Source organism: Heloderma suspectum, chromosome 1 (assembly GCF_057233095.1).
Source record: "Heloderma suspectum isolate Gila_16-S chromosome 1, 16-S_ref, whole genome shotgun sequence".
NCBI classification, from domain to species: domain Eukaryota; kingdom Metazoa; phylum Chordata; class Lepidosauria; order Squamata; family Helodermatidae; genus Heloderma; species Heloderma suspectum.
In genome coordinates, this window is record NC_139458.1 from 35,384,624 (window position 1) to 35,406,345 (window position 21,722).

At 40.7% G+C, this 21,722-nt stretch overlaps 1 protein-coding gene across 1 annotated transcript in view; it reads left to right on the forward strand.

The window, feature by feature from the left end:
• CCDC88C (coiled-coil and HOOK domain protein 88C) overlaps positions 1-21,722 on the forward strand; it is a 152,572-nt gene that overhangs the window by 16,425 nt on the left and 114,425 nt on the right. The window contains exon 3 of the mRNA XM_084840695.1: positions 6,630-6,738. Within this exon, the coding sequence (XP_084696821.1) occupies positions 6,630-6,738 (109 nt within the window). The remainder of the gene's footprint in view (positions 1-6,629; positions 6,739-21,722) is intronic.

The following is a 21,722-nucleotide window of genomic DNA, read 5'->3' on the forward strand; positions in this document are numbered from 1 at the left end:
AGCAACCTGACTTCAGCTTTGTTTAGAAGCCATGAAGTTTAGTCATTTATCTCCAGTTGTCCTTGTTATGTGAGACCTACGTGGTTATTACTGGTTCTACCAGAAGAAGAAATTAACATATTTTGCCCATGCCAGAAACACAGGTATTGTTTGGGAACAGTTCCATCAACCCTGGGGAAAGGGAAATATTTATATGGTCACTCTAACCAATGAATGCCTTATGTCAGCCTTTCCCAACTGGGTTCTCTTCAGATGTATTAGACTGCAACTCCCATTATCCCCACCCAGCATGGTGGGAGGTGTAGTCCAACATGTCTGGAGGGTGCCAGGTTGCCAAAGGCTGGCATTATAACCTTTGTATGTGGTGGAGGAGGAAATGTAAGAATAGTTGTGAATCTTTGATGCTCTCTTACCTACAAGCAAAGGTCTGCAGGCAAAAGTATTAGTCTACAAGCAAAGGTATTAGCCATCTCTCCACTATCCTCTGGCTGTGCATTTCCCAGAGGTCTCTGTCTAGATGGTGTAAGAGAGAGTGTGCTGGATTTTTCTTTGGTCTGAGCTAGCCAGGCAATTGTTACGTACTCATCTGAGGTATATGGTTATCCAGCTCAGCCTGAACTAAAGAACAGCAGGCAAATAGATGCCTGTAAGGCAATCTGCTTCTATCCCTTCTGTATTTCATCGTCATGTCTCTTTTGTTAGTATCTGTCCTTAATATTTTATAAATAGCTCCCAGGTGGCAGGCTGGAAAGCCAAGCCTCCTTTATTGTTTCAGGGGAAGGGGCTGTCGTACTCTCCTGGTATAACAAGTTCAATTGTTTGTTTTTAGGAACTCTGTGTTTCTTTGATGTTGTTCACATGTAATGATGGTAAATCATGGGTTAATTAATTAATCCATTATTTGGAGCGATGTGTGCTGTGTGCAAACTGCTTCTGGTTTCCAGCAACATCCTATAAATGCCATATTAACCTGCAAACAACCCAAAGTGCCTGGGTTTCATTTCATTTATTATATTTCTACACCACCACATAGCTGAAGCTCTCTGGGGTTCAGTTGTCACTTGTCACGGCATTTGTAGGTTCACAGCTCACGGACAACACACATTCCCAGAATTCATCAACATTATGTGCAAACAGCCCCATAGCCTCCTTATTGGTCTTGTTAGACCAGTGAAATAGTTGTGAACTAATTAGAAGATGGGTGGTTATTGGCAAACACTGGTGAAAGTGAATGGGATGGCATCAAACATGCACAGCCATTCTTGCATTCCTTTGCCACTGCTCCCTGTATAAATTTCCTATGCGACTCTCTGGCTGGAGTGGCCATGGAAATGTTTTTCCATGATAATACTGGGAGTTTCATGTAACACCTGTTGTGTGGTATGGGTGATATGTATTAATTTATTCTCTGCTAGAGACAACAATAGCCATGTAGGTCCCACTTAACAAGGACAACTGGAGAGCAATGACTCAATGGTATAGCCTCTAAATAAGGCTGAAAGGAAGATACTATGTGGTCACCAGCTGCTCATCACCAGGTGAGAGAGACATATTTTCAGTGGCCCAAGACCAAACCACCATGAGTACAATATTACAGGCCAGACCTCAAACCACTCTTGCGGTTGGCACAATATGGCTTAACTGTTGCTACTCAATAAACGTACAGAAGAAGAAATTCTGAAATGGGTAAGATGATAAGCAAAGTATAATTTGAAAATACTGGGGTAGGTCGCTGTGTTAAGTGTTCTGGAGTTCCTAATGCAATAGAACAGCCTCCTCCAATCTAGTGCCCTCCAGATCTTTTGGACTACAACTCCCATCAGCATAGCCAATAGTTAGGGGTGATGGGAACTGTATTTCTGAAACGTATAAACTGCGCTTCATCCAAAAGGGGGATCCCAGGGTGGGGGTACACAACATTAAAAACAAACAAATCCATTATAAAAACTATAGAACTGCATATTAAATGCCAATTTAAACAGCAAATTAAAACAGCAACTCTTGAACCAGCAAACAAAACAAAAACACCACAATCAATTCAGTTTAAAGGTAAAATAAATGTTAAATTTGCAAAATTCTAAAACAATGAAATGCTTGGACAAAAAGAAATTTTTTAATTTGGCATCAAAAAGAAAGCAAAGCTTGAGCTGATATCTCCTCTGGGAAGGCATTTCAAAGTCAGGGCACCACTACAGAGAAGGCCCTCTCCTTTGTCATGCATAGTGTATGTCTCCCACTGATGGAATTCTGGGAACGGTCTCTTCTTAGTGCACAAGTAGGATAGTATGGGAGGAGGTGGTCCTTCAGTATTTAGGCCCCAAGCTGTTTAGGGCTTCAAACGTGATAATCAATAGTAAATAGGGAGTCAATGTAATTTCTTAAGGATCAGAGTAATATGGCTTTGTTGAAATGAACCAGTCACAATCCTAGTTCAATACATCTGGGGGGCACCAATGCAGTAGAATGTTGTTTCTCTGGGGAACCCAGAGGTTCCTTGGAAGCTTATCAGGGTTTCTCAGTGTGAAAATCGGTAACAGTGGACAAGCTGGTCTAATACTAGTGCTCCTCTCCCCCAGCAGTATGCAGCTACAGGACAGTATTGGGTTTGTTCTAGGTCCCACCTTGGTTCATGCGAGGCAGTGGTGGGAACAAAGAGTTACCGTTACTGCCCTGCATGAACTGAATTTGTGCCCTGTTTATTTTATTTTCTGTAGGATACTTACATCCTGCCTCTCAAATGCAAGTTCTCAAGATGGTTAGAACATGCACTGGAATCCTATATTCCACAGCTTTGGCTAAGGGGCGGTATAGAAATGCAATTAATAATAATAATAATAATAATAATAATAATAATAATAATAATGATGATGATGATGTTCCAGCCTTCCTCAGCAGATGGGTCAATGTGTGGAAAGGGTCCCCCGAAATAGCGTACAGACCTACTTGGAAGCTTACTGAAGCCTGGGTAGAAGCTTGTTGAACAAAAAACATTGCCGTATCTGTTTGATATTTCAGTTAATCTCTGCATTTTTAGCATAAAGTTGAGACATGGGCTTGTTTTTCCATCATATTCTTTCCAGGACTTTGCACTCTGATATAATTACAAGCAGTAGAACATCAGCCATAGGAAGTCATTTATCTTTCATGGTGGTAGTGTATCTGCAGTAGGTGCCAAACATTCTAAATCAGTAATTTTTTTTCCATTCCCCCCCTCCCTCTGACTCAGGGCAGTGAGTTAATGGGTGCTGGCTCTGTTTAATAGCCAAAAGAGCCCATTGATGCGCACACAATCTGGAAATGTGAATAACTCTTTGAAACATATTCTTTGCTTATCCAGCATTCCCCAGGTTTAGACCCTTCTTTTCGGCTTCTAGAATTCCAAGAGCGTACCTGACACACAACACAACAGGCTTCTAACCCTGAAGGTTTAGGTTGGGTTGAGTTTGTTGCTCAGAGTTCGGCAGGCAGACAGGCTGGGAGATAAATACCTGAAGTTCCGGTCTTCTAAAGTTGAGAGAAATGTGCGTGGCCTAATATTGTAGTCCACCAAGCACATGGCTATGTTTGTAAATTGCCAGAGGGTGTGTTCACATATCATTTGCACATGTGCAAATGGTGGTAAGTGGGCATTTTTATAAAAAATAGGCGTGAATACAAAGCTACCACACTTTCTCCTGTATTGATAGATTAGCACAGCCTCCCCAACCTGGGTCCCTCCAGATGTTTTGGTCTGCAAGTCCATTAATTCCCAGCCAGTCCAACACATCTGGATGGAACTAGACTGTGGAAGGTTGCATTAGCAGAAGCTATTAGTTATTTTCTGCTGTGGTGCAATGGCGGAACAAGTTGCCAGGTTAATTTCCCCCCAGAAGCAGTATAAGGCAACGGGAGGTCTTTCCCCCCTGGATCCCTGCCCTCATCTCTCCTTGTCTGCATCAGTGTTGCTTGCACTTTTTCCAGCATAACCTAGAGGTGGTTAATCCAGGGCAATCTCCTTTTCTCCCAGCCTGAGCAACTTTTCTATGCCAGACAAGAATGAAGCAGACAGGAACATATCCCACATCTGGCTTGCTGGTAAAGCCCTTTCTTTTCTCTCAGAAATAGGTCATCTTTAAGGTACAGGAAACAGGTTTACATTACACAGGTGCAGTTTCCCCCATCACTTTGATGGGAGAAACAACACCTGTGCAGCTCCTTCATTCCTGAGTATTTCTAAAAGGAACCATAGCCTGATATAATGTCAGTTCTAACAGCCTCAGGGCATCCTTTAGTGATCACCGCGTTTTCATTTATTTATTTATTTATTTATTTATTTACTTATTTAATATCCCACTTTTCCAGCAAAAATGACTAACAATCCAGATTAAAAACAGAATCTTGATTAAAACACAGTACAACAGCAAATAAATTGAAACACATCATGAAAAGAAATAAACAGTGCTAACCAATTTAAACATCCCTTCAGCAACAAACCAGTTTATATGCCAAAAGTCTGCCTGAATAAAAATATTTTTGCCTGCTGGTGGAAAGACAACAGAGAAGGGGCCAACCTAGACTCCCCAGCAGGGAGTTCTAGACACTGAGAGCGGCTGCCAAGAAGGCCCGTTCTTGCATCCACACCAAATGTGCCTCTGATGGTGGTGGGACCAAATTAGGCCTTGCCCCACTCATCTATGGCAACTGCCTCTCCATCCCTCTTCCTCCCCCCCCCGGCCCCCATCAAACTTGCCCAGAGTTAATAAAGCTACTATATCTGAGTGAAAAGGGAAGCTGCAAACTCTGAGCAGATGAGAATCAAGAGTCTAATTCTCTTGCTTCAAGGCCGAACCATGCCTTTTGTGACAGAGCCAATTTATCAGGCCGCAGGTCTCACAACCTAGAATCAAAACCCTTTTGGTAGTAATCTTTCCCAGACATCTTTGGAAGCCTCAAGCGTTTGCTTTTGCAGTCACCTGCTGTAATTTTACAAATTATTATTATGCATCTGATCTCTGGCTTGCAGTTGAATTGGATTAATCTTCTTGTAATGAGAGCTTTTCTTTTGTTTGTGAGCAGCTGAGTGGGCTTCTTGCTCAGTGTCTGCATACCTAACACATGCTGTTGAGGCGCTGTGCTGGGGAAGGGCAGTGGGCAAATTCCATTAGGTGGCAGACCAGGCCACAGCTGGCATTCTTCCCCTCCCTACACCTCAATTATGGACATGGCTTCTGAGCATATCTATGATCACTTGGTCCGCATACCCATGAAGAAAGCTGGAACTGTTTGTGTGGATGGAAAATGTGTTGTGTAAAAAAAAAAAAAAATGTGTAAATCAGCCCTAAATTGATAATTTGATTCTTGTGTGCTGGAATTGATGGACTTGGTGAGTAGCTTAGGGCAAGAAACTTCCTGATGTACAACTGAAGATAAGTGATCTCTCTTACTGCAGCCTTATGCAATTGAGGCTGTAAATACAGTAGAACAGCTTGCTAGTTCGCTTTAAGGTAAAAATGATTCCATGACTTAATTAAGACATATTTAAGTGGAGACTACTTAGGTGTCTGCCATTGTGACACCCTTCTGTGTCAGTACCTTTATTACATAACTGCTACTGCCATTCAGTGTTGTGCATAGTACATATAATTAGCTGGGGGCTGTACAGAACAGACAGTTTCCGCCTGGTCTACGCAGGAAGGAGAAAGAACCTTCCAGTAGAAGAATGGACTGTCCTCCCTGAAAGTGGGACACTAGCATGATTCTTATGTCCTATATTTGCGGCGCGGGGGTGGGGGGTGGGTTAGGAGTAGCAGGGAATTATTTGGTTGGTTGCTGATTTAAAAATAGCAGGCTAAACGAGTACAGTCCACACTAACAGCTCATTCTCCTGCACATGAAGACCCGGCCTTGCTGAGGAACATGAGCGGGATGGATTTATTTATATCCCACCTTTCTTCCATCATGGAACTCATTGTGGCTACATGCGGTTCCTAGGTGGTCTCCTCTTCAAGCACTGACCAGACCCAGACCTGCTTAGCTTCAGCAAGGTGGCTGTCTCGTGCCTTCAGACCATGCCTGGGACTGATGCAAGAGTTATTGCACTCATGTCCTGTTTGTGGGTTTTTCGTGGGCAGCTGGTTGGCCACTGTGTGAACAGAATGCTGGACTAGATGGACCTTTGATTTGATCCAGCAGGGCTCTTCTTATGTTACTAGCTTGGGTGACATAAGGGCCATCGTACAAGTTACGCAGAACTAAATGGTCAAATTTTGGACCATAAGACTTCAGTCTGCAGGTGGGAGGTTGCATTTTGGAATATCCCCTGTACATAGTGAAACTACCACCTTTTAGTCAGATATTTTAGTTCTCTGCATGCATGTGTGTAATATATATCTCTGAGGGGGAATATTTAGAAAATGCAATTCTGACCCCACAGTCTGAAGCAGAAGCCAGAATTCTAGCATTTCATTCTGTGCAACTTGTAGAATGACTTTGTGAGGGTGGAAGGAATTTATGGCAAGCTTTCAGAGTGAGATAGGGCATATTAAGTGGGAGCAAAGGAGATTTGAGGGGGTGCTCAGGAAAGAGCATGTTCCATTGGAGAATTCCTAAATCCCTTTAGCTTTTCTAAAACTCTGGTCTTCTTCTTATAGAGATCCACGGCCAACGAACCAGCGTGTCAATGAACATGTCAACAATGATATCAACCTCCGGATTCAGAACCTCACTATCCTGGTCAGAAATATCAAGACCTATTATCAGGTATATCTTTTGTACTTTTTATATTGGAGATACTAAAGCATATCAATTAGTGTGTGTGTGTGTGAGAGAGAGAGAGAGAGAGAGAGAGAGAGAGAGAGGCTTGCCACAAGAAATAAAGAAGCTGTATTTGCTGAAATATTTTAGTGAATGCTCTGTTCCTTGAAGTATGTTAGAGGTGTATGTATGTTTTAAGGGGAAGGTATATTTAATTCTATAAAACTGATCAAATTCCTATACACCACCTGTAGGAATAATGTTGGGTAGATTGTGCAAACTGTCTGTAGATAACAATGGAAATTACAGTGAATGTGCTGAAGTAAAAGTTACCTTCAAGCTATGCCTTTTGTGTGAAAAACGGTTGCCAGCAACATTGACGTATTGGCTTACTAAAGCCAAAGAATTCCATATCTTAGCATCCAGCGTTCATCAATAAGAAGTGATTTCCTGTGACACACTCTTCCTAGTTACATTACTTTCTCTGACTTGCATTCAGTGTGCAGTGCACATGAAACTGTACATAGGTGGGAGAAGAAATGCATTAATAGTAACTCAAGAACATGATCAGCCATGTGTGTCCTTAATGAAGCCTTTTGCTTTGTATAACTGGGTTACTGCTTCTCTTGAAAGACACATTCAAAATGAAGGTCATTCCTAAGCTTATGTTTAAAAAGAACGTATGGTTCCTATTCTGCAAGAATGCTTTGACAAAATAGATAATCTTTCAGATGTTTTCTATCAGAACTGAATGTCAAGCCTAAAATAAAATATATACAAGTAGCTTCTTCTAGTTGAAGGTGGCTTTGGCATACTAAAGTTAATAGTGCATCATCATGACATTTTCTTACTAAGTAGTGGGAAGCACTGGTCCTTACCTAACATTTTCCATCTACCTGAATGGGCACATCTAGAACTAGCAAGGTTATTTCATGGTTGGGCAGTTTTAGGCTCCCAGCACTTAAATTATCCAACAACATATAGTCGCATGAAACTGCTTCGAAAGGCATGGTTGGCTACTGCAATTCCATTTAATTTCATGTTGATCAATACTAGCACACAGACCTAAACTTGTGGGGAAATCCTGATTTTTCTATTGTCTGAAATAAAATCTAGTGGAAAACATGAACTGATTTGTGGAAGGTTAAATTGGTTTTAGTTCCAGTTATGACGTTTACTCCTTTGAGGATTTCTGACAGGTCTCTATGTTACCTGATTCAGCAGAATCTCAATACAATTGGAAACGGTTACAAATTTTTGCAGACGTTCGGCCAAGATGTGCAAGCTGCCTCTTACCTTCCAACAATACTAAACTTATGAAAGCTTTTGTTATTTTTTTAAGGCCCTGCTGTACTTTTATGTGAATTAATTTGATGGCCACAAAGGTGACATTGAATATAAATGGATTTGTGATTTGAGGCACAACGCTAGTCAGTTGCCATTAAAAGCTGTCCTCCAATCATTAACCTTGTTTATCTGTTGGACCGTAGGCTAAATCAGCAAAAAATAATGTATACTGTAGTCTGCAGAATTGATATGGCATTTTTAAAATATATATCAGCGCCTTAAAAAAGTTGCTGGAGATTCAAACATTCAAGTGATTAGTTCACAAAGGATCTCAAATCTACATCATTTGGAAATCTAATATTGTGCTCTATTATGTCCTTTTGGAAGGATTCCAGTGGCAGTGTTGATATGGGGCAGTGACTAACATTGTCATTTTGGTAACGCAAATTATGTTGCCTTAGCATTAGGGGCCACTAGTACAATGCCAATAGCATTATATAACAGGATTCCCTGGAAAACGTGTCATACAAATTAATGCTACTGGTGTTACACCAGAGGCCCCTTACACTAGTGCAATGTGATTTGCATTAGCAGAATGACATAGTTGAATATTGCCCTTAGCATTGTTCTTATAACTTTCATTTAAGTGCCATATTTTGGGTGTCATTTCTGCAGTCCACTGGCTTTCCAAACCTGCCATATTCTGGTTTGCCAGAACATTGTTTTTGGCAACGTGTATTATTTTACAGTTCTAGAAATCATGTCCTGTGCCTACAATTAAAACTTGGGTTGAAGGCCTTTTAGACGTGACAATTCAAGAATGGATTGTGTATTATAGGAGAGGCAAACAAAATAAACTTGATATAACTGGGAAGCCTTTTCTAGAATTGTTCTCTGCTTTAGTTTCACCCATGCACAAGAACTCCAGTTTTTCTTACCTTTTAATGTTTTAACATTATGTTAAAACTCTGTTTTTCTCAAAACTGATTTGTATTTTACTGAGGAATGATGATTGGGTAGGGGGATATAGAAGCATGCTTGCTAAATTGAAACATCTCAAAATTGTTCTATTCTCTTGTCTCTACTATCAAAGCTTTTGTTAATCTCCTGTTTAATATTCAGTGCAATACTATGAAATGGATAATATTATATGGTGGAAAAATTCAGTTGCAAATAGTGTTTGAAAAAATTATTGAATAAATTCTTTTTTTCAACAAACCAGTGAGCCAATCAACCTGCAGCTATTGATAGGCAAACAATAGGATGTTTTTAAAAAAACATTTGTGGTATACGTGATATGTTGAAGGCTTAATTTCTGAGTATTCTCAGCGATAATGCTTGAGTGTTCCATCAATGCAATAATTAGAGCAGCTTTGCTTGTGAAGTGCTTCCATTGTGTAGTGTCTGGGAACTAGCCTTTATTGTTCATCTGCAGTTTGCATATGTTGTAAATGTTCCCATACAACAGCAGAGGTTGGTTAGTTGATGTTCCTCTTGGAGATTCCCAGTAGACTATGCTCTCAGTTGAGTATAAATTAATTCTGGCTATTCAGTTGTGTTTTACTAGAAAGGTCAGACATGTTTCATTATTTCTTAGGTTGAGTAATTGAGAAAACAGGGGTAGATGCATGTGTTGTATCTACTCCTGAATCACACATGCTTTGTATTCACCGAGATATGCAAAAAAGAGGGTTTTTCCCTCCAGCACTTTACATGTGCCAAACAACAGTGGGTGTCCATGTTCATCATGAAGTAGAATAAATAGTCCACCTTAGAAGAGCAAGTATAGTGGGGTGGTACAGTCACAATGGCTATTTTTGCAGTGTAGATTACTGCAGAACTAATGTACCCTAAAGATATCAATATTTAGATCAAATGCAGAAGCTGTAACTTTTACCCAAGGTCATTCCTAACTGTTGTATGCCCACACTGACTATGGTACAGTTTGCATGTAATGGCAAATACTGGGTTAATTAATCATGCACAATTTGTCATGCATGAGCCGGAGTGAGCAAGCACACTGCTTCCCACATGCTCCTCTCCTCCATTTTTAATAATCTACGATCGGCCAGGTCGTAGGTTGTTAGCATGATATGCGAACCTAGAGGTTAACCCAGCAACACACCATGGGTTAACTGCTCAGTTGTTTAGACCCTGAACAACCCAGTGCTCCAACCCACATGTCACACTCACAGCTTGTGACCTGGCCAATCGTAGATTGCTGATCAAAAGCAGAGCTGAAGAGTGCGCGGGAGGCAGCGTGCTCATGCACGTGCGGACTGGGTCTGTGCCTGGCATGTTACATTCACGTTGGAGAAATGCTACAAGCGATATGCTATGTAAAAGTTTTTGGCAATTAATCACTGACCATCTCAGTAATTGCCTCCCTGCTTTTGAGGTAGATTACTACAGAGCCAAAGAGTTTGGAAGTTGCTGAAGGAAGGAGAAATAACTCTAAATCAGGCAGCCAACCTGTTCCAGCATCTCACCAGTTGCAGGCCGCTGAATTTATTTTTTATAGTCTCATAAATTCAGTTGTTGCTGTAAAGCAAATAGTAGACATCTTTATTTCATAAACGTAGGAGACCTAATAGCAAGACTGAGCATGTTTTTGTTTCTTTACATTCCCCTGTCTGTCTCCAAATGTTTAATTATGTTCCTGCTTTGTCAAGGTGGTGCTTTTGTCTCTGGAATAAGTTATATTCTCTCAGAGTGCAAATGAGGTCACTATCCAAAACAAATGTGTGTGTGTGTTGAGCAATATGGGTTTAGGAAGACCTGAAAAATGCTTCAGTTTGTGGTGAAACTAAACATAATTTTGTGCAGCATGTAAAACAGTTGTGCCATCTGGTCATTCTTGGAGAAATTACTTTGAAACCTCCTCTTTGGTCTTTAGTGGGTTTAAAAACAACAGCAACTCAAAGCTTTGGGAATGATATATTTTAAGCAATATCTCTAATAACAGGAGGTAGCCAGGTTACCAAGCAAAAATGTGATTGATTTAAATTGCAGCCTGGAAATGGGAAGGGAGGCTCCTGGAAAACAATAGAAATGGGGTTTGCTGCTTCCGCAAGGGAAGTGTGTGAAAATCAGAATACCACATTTTAGTGGTGGTGCATTTCCTTTATCCAGTTTGTTGCTAAATCACTGTTTTCTTGCAAGATTGTGTCTTGGAAAAAGCAAGTGTGGCACGTTTTAACTTTATTATTCTTTAGCAAATGAAATTGCAAAGGAGTCACTTCTTAGAATCGTCCTTTATTTTATCATCCTTATGCTTGTGCTCCTTAAGGGAACAGTATTAGTAAACTTCTGATTCCCCCCCTCACCCTGTCCGTCTAAAAATCAGATATTAATATATTCTGTAATAATCTTAGAGTATTTTCAAGATGCCAGGAGGACCAGCTGCTTTCTGCAGAGTTGGAGGCTAAAATTTAGGATACCTTTTTAAATATAGCACCCATAGGTATGGGGGATAATTTTTTACAGTTCACATTTTAATGCAAACTTACCTAATTTCACACTTCTGAACTGTTGGGCAAACCGAAATTCAGTTATCCTTTGAAATGTGCTCTTCTTTGAATTTTTCAATAGAGCTCTCAAATAAAAGAAGACTACAAAAATACATATATTAGTGAAAATAATTTTCAAAAATGCACTATATTAGGAAAATTGCTTGTAAAAATGTGTATATTAGGCAAAATTGTATGCAGAAATGCACATATTAGGAGAAATGTGCACAAAAATGCATATGAATTTTCAATAGAACATTTTTTAAAAGTACTGAAAGTTTAGGACAAACGGAACTTAAGACTGGAAAAATGGGTAATTGAGAGAGACTGAATTTGACAGACTCTTCCATCGCTACCCATATGCTTTGGTTATTCCTATGTGTGTTGGTCTTCACTATTGAGTTCTGTGGCCTGAAATTGTAATTTAGCTGTACTTTAACCTTCCAGGGATCTTGTGTGTGTGAGTGGGGGGAAGCTATCTGGTGGGGCGACCTCTTGGTACTGAGAGTTATAAGTGTTAAAACTAGATGTACGGTGCAGATAACTGTACCATGGTCTCAGACAAGAAACAAACATACAGTGTATAAAATGAGTGGCTTAAGCATTGTGGTCTCCCAGCAACCCTTATCTCATTAAAGACAGCTAATCTATTAACACTTAAGCGTGTGGTACAAAGAATACCAGTGAAGGATTAAAAAAGTTCGAACCCTTCTGCTTAGGGCAGGGGTATAAACTTCAATAAAAGCTTATTTATCTGTTTGGCTGTTGCTTGTAAGCCATTTTGAAGACTGTTGTGTGGAAGAGTGGTGCATACACTGTAAATATTTATTTTTATACAGAGCAATATTATCCAGATAATAGAAAGAGCTGATAGTCCAGGGATATAGACTTGGAATGCTAGTGCTTTATTTGTGCACAGGAGGAAAGGGGAGACAAAGAAGTAATATCCTTCCATGTTGGTTTCTAATGGTGCAGTCCTAAACACAACAGGAAGTTCCATTGTAGGCATGCACAGAATTGCACTGTAAATGAAGCCTAGGAATGTCTCCCACACTGGAGGCATTCAAGACGAGGCTAGACAGCCATCTGTCAGGGATGCTCTGACTTGGATTCCTGCATTGAGCAGGGGGTTGGACTCGATAGCCTTGTAGGCCCCTTCCAACCCTACTATTCTATGATTCTATGTTCTAGTTCTGACTGGGGCAGAAAGTCTGTGCCTGGACAGTAACATTCTAGATAGTGGTGGAAGCACTCATGACTGACTGTTCCTTTCATACACAAATATTCCCTACATTGAACACAAGATGTCATGGAGATTTCTAGGCTAGCCTTCTTGATATACCACCTTTCTATGTGGAAGGATATTTTTGTGTGTGTGGAAGAATGTTCAGTCATGAGCGCTCACCTACAGTTTGGAGTGGAACAATCCAGGCAGAGGTTTAGCGTCTCAACGAGAACTAAGCTGTTGATGCAAGCTCTGTAGTTTTGACCAAAAGTTTATCAGAAGATTCTTTTAGTGTCATTTCACTCTCGGTCTCAAAAAATGGTTAAGAGTAGTGCCTGTCCTCATAACCATTACAGTGCATGGTAGTGCAATAAAACCTAGTCCATGCTGAGTTGCTGCTGCTGCCTCAGCACATGTATTGAATTGCTTATGTCCATGTGCTGGATTTGGTTTTTGGTATACCACTGAGTAGGCTGTGGTTATGTTCCAAAAATTGAATCTAGCATGTGGATGCGTGGGTTGGATCCAGATTTAGTCATACTTAGAGTAGACCTATTGAAATCAATACAACAGCTAAATCATTACTAACTTCCCTTTGATTTCAATGAGTCTACTCTAAGTATGAGTAAGTCTGGATCCAACCCCATAAGTTTTTAATTCACTGGTGCAACATGGACTGAAGCGGCTTGATGTTGCCACAGGGCAGACTTTTTCTGCAGTTGCCACACAAGAGATCTTCATGAGAGTAGGCCCTATCAGTGTTAGTGAAATGACTATTTTGTGGGGTAAATGTCTTTCTTGAGTGTCTTTCTAGCTGCATATACACAGATTAGGATGCTATTTCATAATTGTGAGCTGAATTGCAGTGTATACATTCAAAGTTTTAAGGAGACTATTTTGATATGACCTGGGAGATCCTCATATTAGAAGATATGAGGATATGGAGTACCTGGTTTAGCTAATCTTGTTCCATGATATCTTGCCAATTGTTGATTGATTCCTAATACATATAGTGGACATTAGAAGTTCAAGAAATTATGTTACCAGGTGGTCCAGAAAAGTCAAATTTTAGTACAGAGTGTCTTGGTTTGAGCTGACCAAGCCAAGCAGCTGCTTGGATGGATTCAGATACCAATTTTTTCCCCTGGTCAATGACATTCTACTTAAGTTGTGTTTTAGAATTTGTTGGAAAAGACACTAGATACATTATGTGATTTGCAGTTAACATTGTGGGTGTTTACAGTTATTTATTTAAAGTGTTTTTATCCCATTCAGTCAAAAGGTTTCCCTGAGCAGCTTAAATGCAATCAGTAGAATAAGACAGTCCCTGCCCACAATCTAAAAAGACATGACCCATGAGGAAAATGTCATGAGGAGGGAAGAGGAATTATATTATATTTTCATGTAATTTACAGCACTGTGTGTTTTTAATGTGGCTCTGAAGTGGATGACACTCTTAAACTGTGTATTGGCAGTTCTTTAAAAACTTCATTTTTTTCCCAAGTGACTATATTAGGGAGGTAATATAGATCTACCTTACAGAGTTGTTATTGTTAGGACTGCAAAGATAACATGAACATTTTAAAATGTTGAACATTTTGAGCAAATGTTGAGCATTTGAACATTTTAAAAAGCTACATGCATTCTAAGTAATATTGTTTGCATGTATTTTTCTTACCCAACACATAGCTTTGTAATGGGGGAAGTTGAGCCATTAAATTTAGCCATGCCTTAACCTGGCTAATAATGAATTTATTCAACAGACCAAAATGGTTTCTGTGGAGCTATCACTGTCTGTCAGAGTTGCTGAATATGAGGTAATGCAATTTAATTGCAGCGAAGCACAGAAACAATATAAAAATAAACAACCTTCAGTCATCCATAGTTGAAACAAATGTGGATTAATGCATCAAAGATTGCCGTAGCGTCACTGGGAGTGGGCACAGCCTCCAATCTGTCATTACCAAGAGTCCTGTAGTGCTGAGACTATTTTGACACTCATTGGGTTAGAGGAAGGAAAAAGTCAGTTTGGGGTTAATGCTTGGGTTATTTGGAACAGCTGTGTTGTCATAAGACTTAAAAGGCTGTGCTCCCTTGGGAACCACAAGAATCCTTAACTAGAAAATGGAAGCAGGTGAATCTCTCTCTTATAGGAACCTGTTGGCTTATGGAAGCATAACATATCTGGCATATTCCAGATTTAAACAGCTCTTAAAAATCACCATACAAAATTAAGGTTAAAGTTGTTTGATCAAATAAAAGTTATTCCTATCCATACTGCGGTGGTGGGTGTTGGGCCCTAATTAGATCTTAATTTGCCCCAGAAATTAAACCTGGGGTCTGAATGAGAGGTTGCCTTTGGGTTGATGTTCTTCCTTCCCCTGTCCACCCCAAATGCTATAGGCAGAAGATTAGGGATTTCCCATATTCCTTTTGTACGTGAGATACCTGTTAGATGTTGCCAGAGAATAGCAACGTTCTAAAGATGGAATTCGGTCTGCAATCTGCTCATGTGGCTGGACTAGACGATTTTGATACAATACAAGCAAACTACTTTCTAACAAATGCATTTCTCAGAATATAAAAAGCTGCTTGTTTGCTCAAGCTGTTGTGGGATGTCCTGCTGAGGAAGAACATGGAGATGGAACTGTATGTATGCATGGATCTGTTTGCTCTTATGCTTGACTAGTACCCTAGGGCTCTGTGTGGTCCTCTAATCTTTTCATTGTGTTACACAGACACTTGCATCCAGAGGTGTGGCCCCTGATTTGTATGTGAAGCAGGTACAGAGGACAGTTGGTCCATGAAGCCCTGTTAGGTTTCTTCTTGCCTTGTGAAGAGGGCAGAGCCATGAATGACCGGAAAATGTGGATGAACCTGACTTGGCCATGATACTTGACATGGCACTGGAGAAGTGTGGCTTCCTTTCCAGAGACTTCCCAGTCTATTCCAAGGTTGAGCTAAGCTCCAGGAAAAGTGTAGGATGGGATGGGATCCAGATTGCATGAATACAAGAACTACAGTGTCAAAGAAACAATAATGAAGAGTCTTGTGGCACCTTAAAGACTAACACATTTTTTCTTTACGTTTAATTTAGTCCTTAAGGTGCCACAAGACTTTTTTGCTTTTGCTGCAACAGACTGACAGGGCTACTCAACTGGAAAGGGTCAAATCATTTATTTCCTGAATGTGTGAAAAGCACAGACTGTGGGTTTTAAGCTGTTGTCTAAGAGACTAGAGTCATGATTTGTAGCTATGGTTTATCTGAATGGTGCATGTGAATATCTCTGGCTTTTAGAAACAGAAGGTGAGGCTGATAGGAGACTTAAGACAAAGGGCTCTTCCTAGAAGGGCTGCTTGCACCTTTGTGTCTAATTTTTACCTTCCAATTTCAGAGACATTGGGGATGGGGGAATGGTTTTCTTAACTCGCTGTGGTTTCTTGTGCTGCTTCAAGTAGTAAGCTGTGTGATCACAGAGGCATCACAGGCCTTTTAGGCATCACTGCTGTCAATTTACCAGGAATTTATCATAATGCAGAGGATTTGAAGCTCTTAATAAATTCCTAAGTTCATGCTGCTTTGCTGAGACAGTTCTGAAAACCTACTCCAAACCTACCCCTCTTTCTCCTGCACGGAAGATTTCTGACAAAATGCTTGAAATGCGGCCAGTTTAGAGTGACAAAAAGCAAACATGGAGATGCCATATATTTTGTTGATGTATGACTTCTCTACATTTTAATCCAAATGTAGAAACACTCTATAAATGTTGTAACAATGAAGAACCAATCCAGAAGCAAACTACCTCTAGTCAGGGACGCTGCTGCAATGGCAGAAGGGGGCAGCCTCTCTCACCCCCGCAACCTGAGCCACCAGGCCTCTGTTCGGGTTTATTTTAAAATAAGTCTCCAGCCCTGTACATGGAGAGATTAAGAAAAATTACAGGCAGCATTGTACTCCATGGTTCAGTAAGAATGAAAAGTGTTACCACTTGGCAGGCAGCTGTGCTGATAATTTTAGTAATGTTACCAAAGATAATTAGGCTACTTGTATTTAGTTTTTTGTTGTTTTGAATAGTCTTATGATGATCCCAAAGAAAGGTACAATGAAAAATATCATTATAAACTACTATCACCACCACCACCATCATAAAACCTCTGGAGAAAGGCCTGGTCTGGGATGTTTTATAAAAACACAAAACCACCACCTAAAACTGGGTTTTCATTCTTCATACATCATCCTTCACCTAAAAGCAAATTGCATGCTTCTGAAATTGAGATCAAATTGAGATGGAGAGGTATAAGTTCTACCATCTAATGGTCACTGCATATATTCTATGAAATTAGTTGATGAACCATGTGGGTTGAATCCAATGTTAGTCTAAATTTAAGTTCTATCCTTGCAGTGGCCCTACTCTAGGTTTGACTAACTTTGGATACAACCCTCTATATCCACAGAGGAAGACTTGTGGTGTTTAACCCTGTGTATCCACCATTGGTACTAACTTTCCATAGGCATGGCTGACAAAGGCAAAGTTTATTCCACTTGTGTTAGGCTGTACACAGGATGCACTGCTGATTTCACAGCATGTGAAGTGGCCCTAACCTGGACATGCAGAATCCAGTATTTTGTCTTTCTGCATTTATCCTCTTTACCTGGAAGCCTGGTCATGCAAGGTGCCTCTTGAGCTCAACTCCTTCAGTTGCTTTGCTGCCAAGGGAGTTGAAGTGCAAAACTTAGTTGCTGAAACCTTTGCATAATTGATCTATTGTGTTCTTTGTGGTTGTATTGAGCAATTCCTGCTTTCTCCATCACCATTTGCTTTGGCTCTTTCACTTGACAGCCTGTTGAAGATTGCAATAGCATGTGAGTAACCCATCACAGATTATCAAAGCATTTGTTTTTAGTAACAAATTAAAAACCATCCTCATTGACTTATTCCGCTGGAGGTATCATGTGTGTCCTTTTTTGGTTGTTCTTCAGTCAAACAAACTCTACTTCTGATGAAAATATATTTGCATGTCATAATTGCTTGTAGTTACTAAGAGAGAGCTCCAAAATGATCTCTCCAAATGGGCATCCAAATGGCAAATAGGGTTCGATGTAAGCAAGCGTAAAGTGATACACGTGGAGAGGAAAAAATCCCAACCAAGTATAACCTGATGGGATCTGAGCTACAGGTGACTGATCAAGAAAGAGATCTTGGGGTTGTGGTGGACAGCTTGATGAAAATGTCAACTCATTGTGTGGCCACTGTAAAACTCCATGTTAGAAAAGGAATTGAGAATAAAACTGCCAATATCATACTGCCCTTATACAAATCTATGGTGTGACCACACTTGGAATACTGTGTACAGTTCTGGTCACCACAACTAAAAAAAAGATACTGTAGAGCTGGAAAAAGTGCAGAAAGGGCAACTAAAATGATCAAGGGGCTGGAGCATCTCCCCTATGAGAGAAGGTTACACCAGCTGGGGTTTTTTAGCTTGGAAAAAGGAGGGTAAGGGAGACATGATAGAGGCGTACAGAATTATGTATGGTGTGGAGAATGTGGATAGGAAGTCTTTTTTCTCCCTCTGACATAATACTAGAACCCAAGGTCACCCCATAAAGCTGATTGGTGGGAGATTCAGGACAGATAAAAGGATGTACTTCACACAGCACATAGTAAAACTATGGAATTCACTACCACAGGATGTAGTGATGGCCACCAACTTGGATTGCTTTAAAAGGGGGTTAGACAAATTCCTGGGGGGAAAGTCTATCAATGGCTTCTAGACTTGAGGGCCTTGTGCTTCCTCCAGTACCAGAGGCAGTATGCCTATGTACACCAGTTGTGGGGAACATGGGCAGGAGGGTACTGTTGCACTCGTGTCCTGCTTGTGGTTTCCTGAGCGACAGCTGGCTAGCCACTGTGTGAACAGAATGCTGGACTAGATGTACTCTTGGTCTGATCCAGCATGAATCATAGAATCATAGAACAGTAGGGTTGGAAGGGGCCTACAAGGCCATCAAGTCCAACCCCCTGCTCAATGCAGGAATCCAGGTCAGAGGATCCCTGACAGATGGCTGTCCAGCCTTGTCTTGAATGCCTCAGTGTGGGAGAACCCACTACTTCCTTAGGCAGCATGGTTCTTATGTTCTTAAGAAGAGTTGCCAATTTCCTACAAAAGTTAAGACATGGCGCTGAATTCATTCCTAGTCAGAATTCAGGCCTGATATCCTGGGTTGTCATTGAGGGAGATGGGTTTCCAGACTGGACACAAGATCCATTGGTTTTATACACCCAGAATGGCTTTCTGGTCTGGCCTGGAAACAGCATGGAAGGCAGAATCTTGTGAAACCTATAGAGGTCAACAGCCCAAGCAAGGTCTCTCTAGGCCTGCATAGAAGCCTCTTACATGGTGCTCAGTTGTTGGTATTGTTGGGCATGTCTGGAGGTTTCTGGAATCCATTCTCAATCTAGCCTAGATTTTTTTGGTTGATTAGAGGCTTAAGCTCCCCTTTCATTCCCCACTCCCGATATTCGGCATTAAGCTCAGTCCTTTATTTGTCGAACTAATGATCATGTGGACCAGAATGTCAATAAATACTTAAAAGGCACAGTGCTGTGTCAAAGCGTCTTTAATGAATTAATGCAATATACTACGTAGCTGTCATTTTTGCTGCCTTACATATTAGAGTAAATGACCCAATGCAAAAGAGCAGCTGTGCTGATGATAGGCATAATATAGAGTGACATAAAATATTCAGTAATGGTAGAGGGGCCCATCTTCTTGTTTGTGTGTTTATAAGAGCTCATTAAGCAGAAAATTGTTATCTACCACTTTATGATAGCCCCTGAGAAGGCCACAATAAAGCAGTAACAGCAGTTTCTCCCCTGTGTTTTGTATTTCAAAAGCGAATCCTTTTAGAAGATTTATTCAAAGCAGGTCTGTTCAAGTTGCTGTCCTAAAATGTGTGGCACAGGCCCTAAAGGCAAATAGGCAGAGGTATGGGAGGCAATGTGTATCTACTCTGAATAAACAACCATGCATTATCCTCATTAAGGAGGGCTTTTTTGTGTGTGTTGCACATGCGTGGGAGACATCCTGCTTGCGGTTAACAAAAGAATCCTCCCCCGCTGTGCATATTTCATGCTGCCTGTCATTGCCCTGCACGCAGGAAATTCAGAACCTGGTGGCCCTTGAAATAGTAACTTCAGCATTTGATGGGCATTTTAGCCAAGACAAAATGGTTTGTTTGTTTGTTTATGTGTTTAATGCACTACAGTTTATGCTGTAGCACCATAGTCATATTTCCTAAGTGGTTGAGCATCATCAGGGCCAATTCCAGTACACTCCCCTTAAGACTATACTGGTTTAGGGATGTGAAGGCTTGGGGGGGAAAGCAGATTAAATGTGTGGGAGGGAAGCTGAAAAATTCTAGAAAAGGCTTTTTTCCCTTCAAATTCTCCAAAAATCTTTAGAAAAAATATGTGTGGGAGGGATTGTTTGTTTGTTTTTCTAGGGTTTTGCCCATTTTTCCAGGCCCCCCCCCAGTGTTTACATCTCTACATTGACACTCTAATAACATGTATCTCTCACTAATGGAGGAAATATTAAGTATACAGATGAAACTTACAGCGGTGAATAACTTGAATTAAATAACTTTAAAACTTCTACTCATAGCCTGTGTCAATTTAATTTTTATTGATTCTCTGCTCCCCCCACTTTTATATGTCATCTTTCTGCCAGGACACACAAGGCACTGTATTGAAGTCTAATACACTCATACATCTGAAGGGCTGACACGCAGATGATGGAGAAAAATTATTTTGCTCCAAAGGGTAGGACAGAAACCAAATTTCAAGAAAATGAATTTACACTAAATGTTAGGAAAACATTGCTGGAAGTATGAGCTGTTCAACTGTGGAAGAGGTGCCTTGGAGGATGGTGGACTCCTTCCTTGCTTTGCTGGAGGTGTTAAAGCAGAGGCTGGGTGGCCACTTATCAGGGATGCTATAGTAATGGATCTCCTGCTTTGGCAGGGGGTTGGACTAGATGGCCTTTGCGGTTTCTTCCAACTCAGTGACTGGGTTCAGATAAGCCAAGGTGTCTGCGGACACCAGGTTGCATATACAAGCCCTGCTTGGAAGTTGTCATGTGCATACCTGGTGAGTGTGCGTTATGCAAGGGTTAAACAACCCTTGCATAACCTTAAAACACACCATGGGTTGGTTATGCAAAGGTTACTTAACCCTCACATAACCCATACCTGCCAGATTTGCATGATGCAACATCCACCAAATGGGGTTTACATATTCAAAATGGCGGTTGCACGTGGTGTGGCCTCATTGTGGGTTAAATGACCCACAGTGGGCTGCTGTGTTGTACAAACAGTCCCTATAATTCAAGGCATTGAATATTTTACCATTGAAATTAATGACATATCTATCTAATAGAGACAATACAAAAGAGATGGGGAAGGAAGAGAAAAATGAGCAAGTTCAGTTACCAATTCTTACCTAATGTTCCATAGCTGTTGTTATGACCAGGTCACATGGCCAATGAGGGAAACTATTCTGGAAGGGAAAGACCCCAATCGCATTTGGTTCCAGGTAGATGGAAGAGGACTCTTTGTCACCTCCCTCATATGCATTTAGGTGAAATATTTCGGAAGGCATGTGGTATGTTTGGTGAATCGGGCCTCTCTGAAAGGAAGCGCTTGGCAACCATGCTGGTGACTTACAGGCTAGTGCTGTGAGTGTTTCCTTGCAAGCAAATCTCACTAAATTCAGTGGTATTTACTTTCAAGTAAGTCCACATAGGATTGCAGCCTTCAGTAGCAAAATGGAAGCTGACTAAGGGTGCAATCCTATGCATGTTTAGACAGGAAAAGTAGGACTTTTTCTGTCTATTCATGCATAAGATTGCACCCTAATTTATTACGAGTGCTGAATTATTCCCCTCTCCTTGCAGTTGGTGGGAGC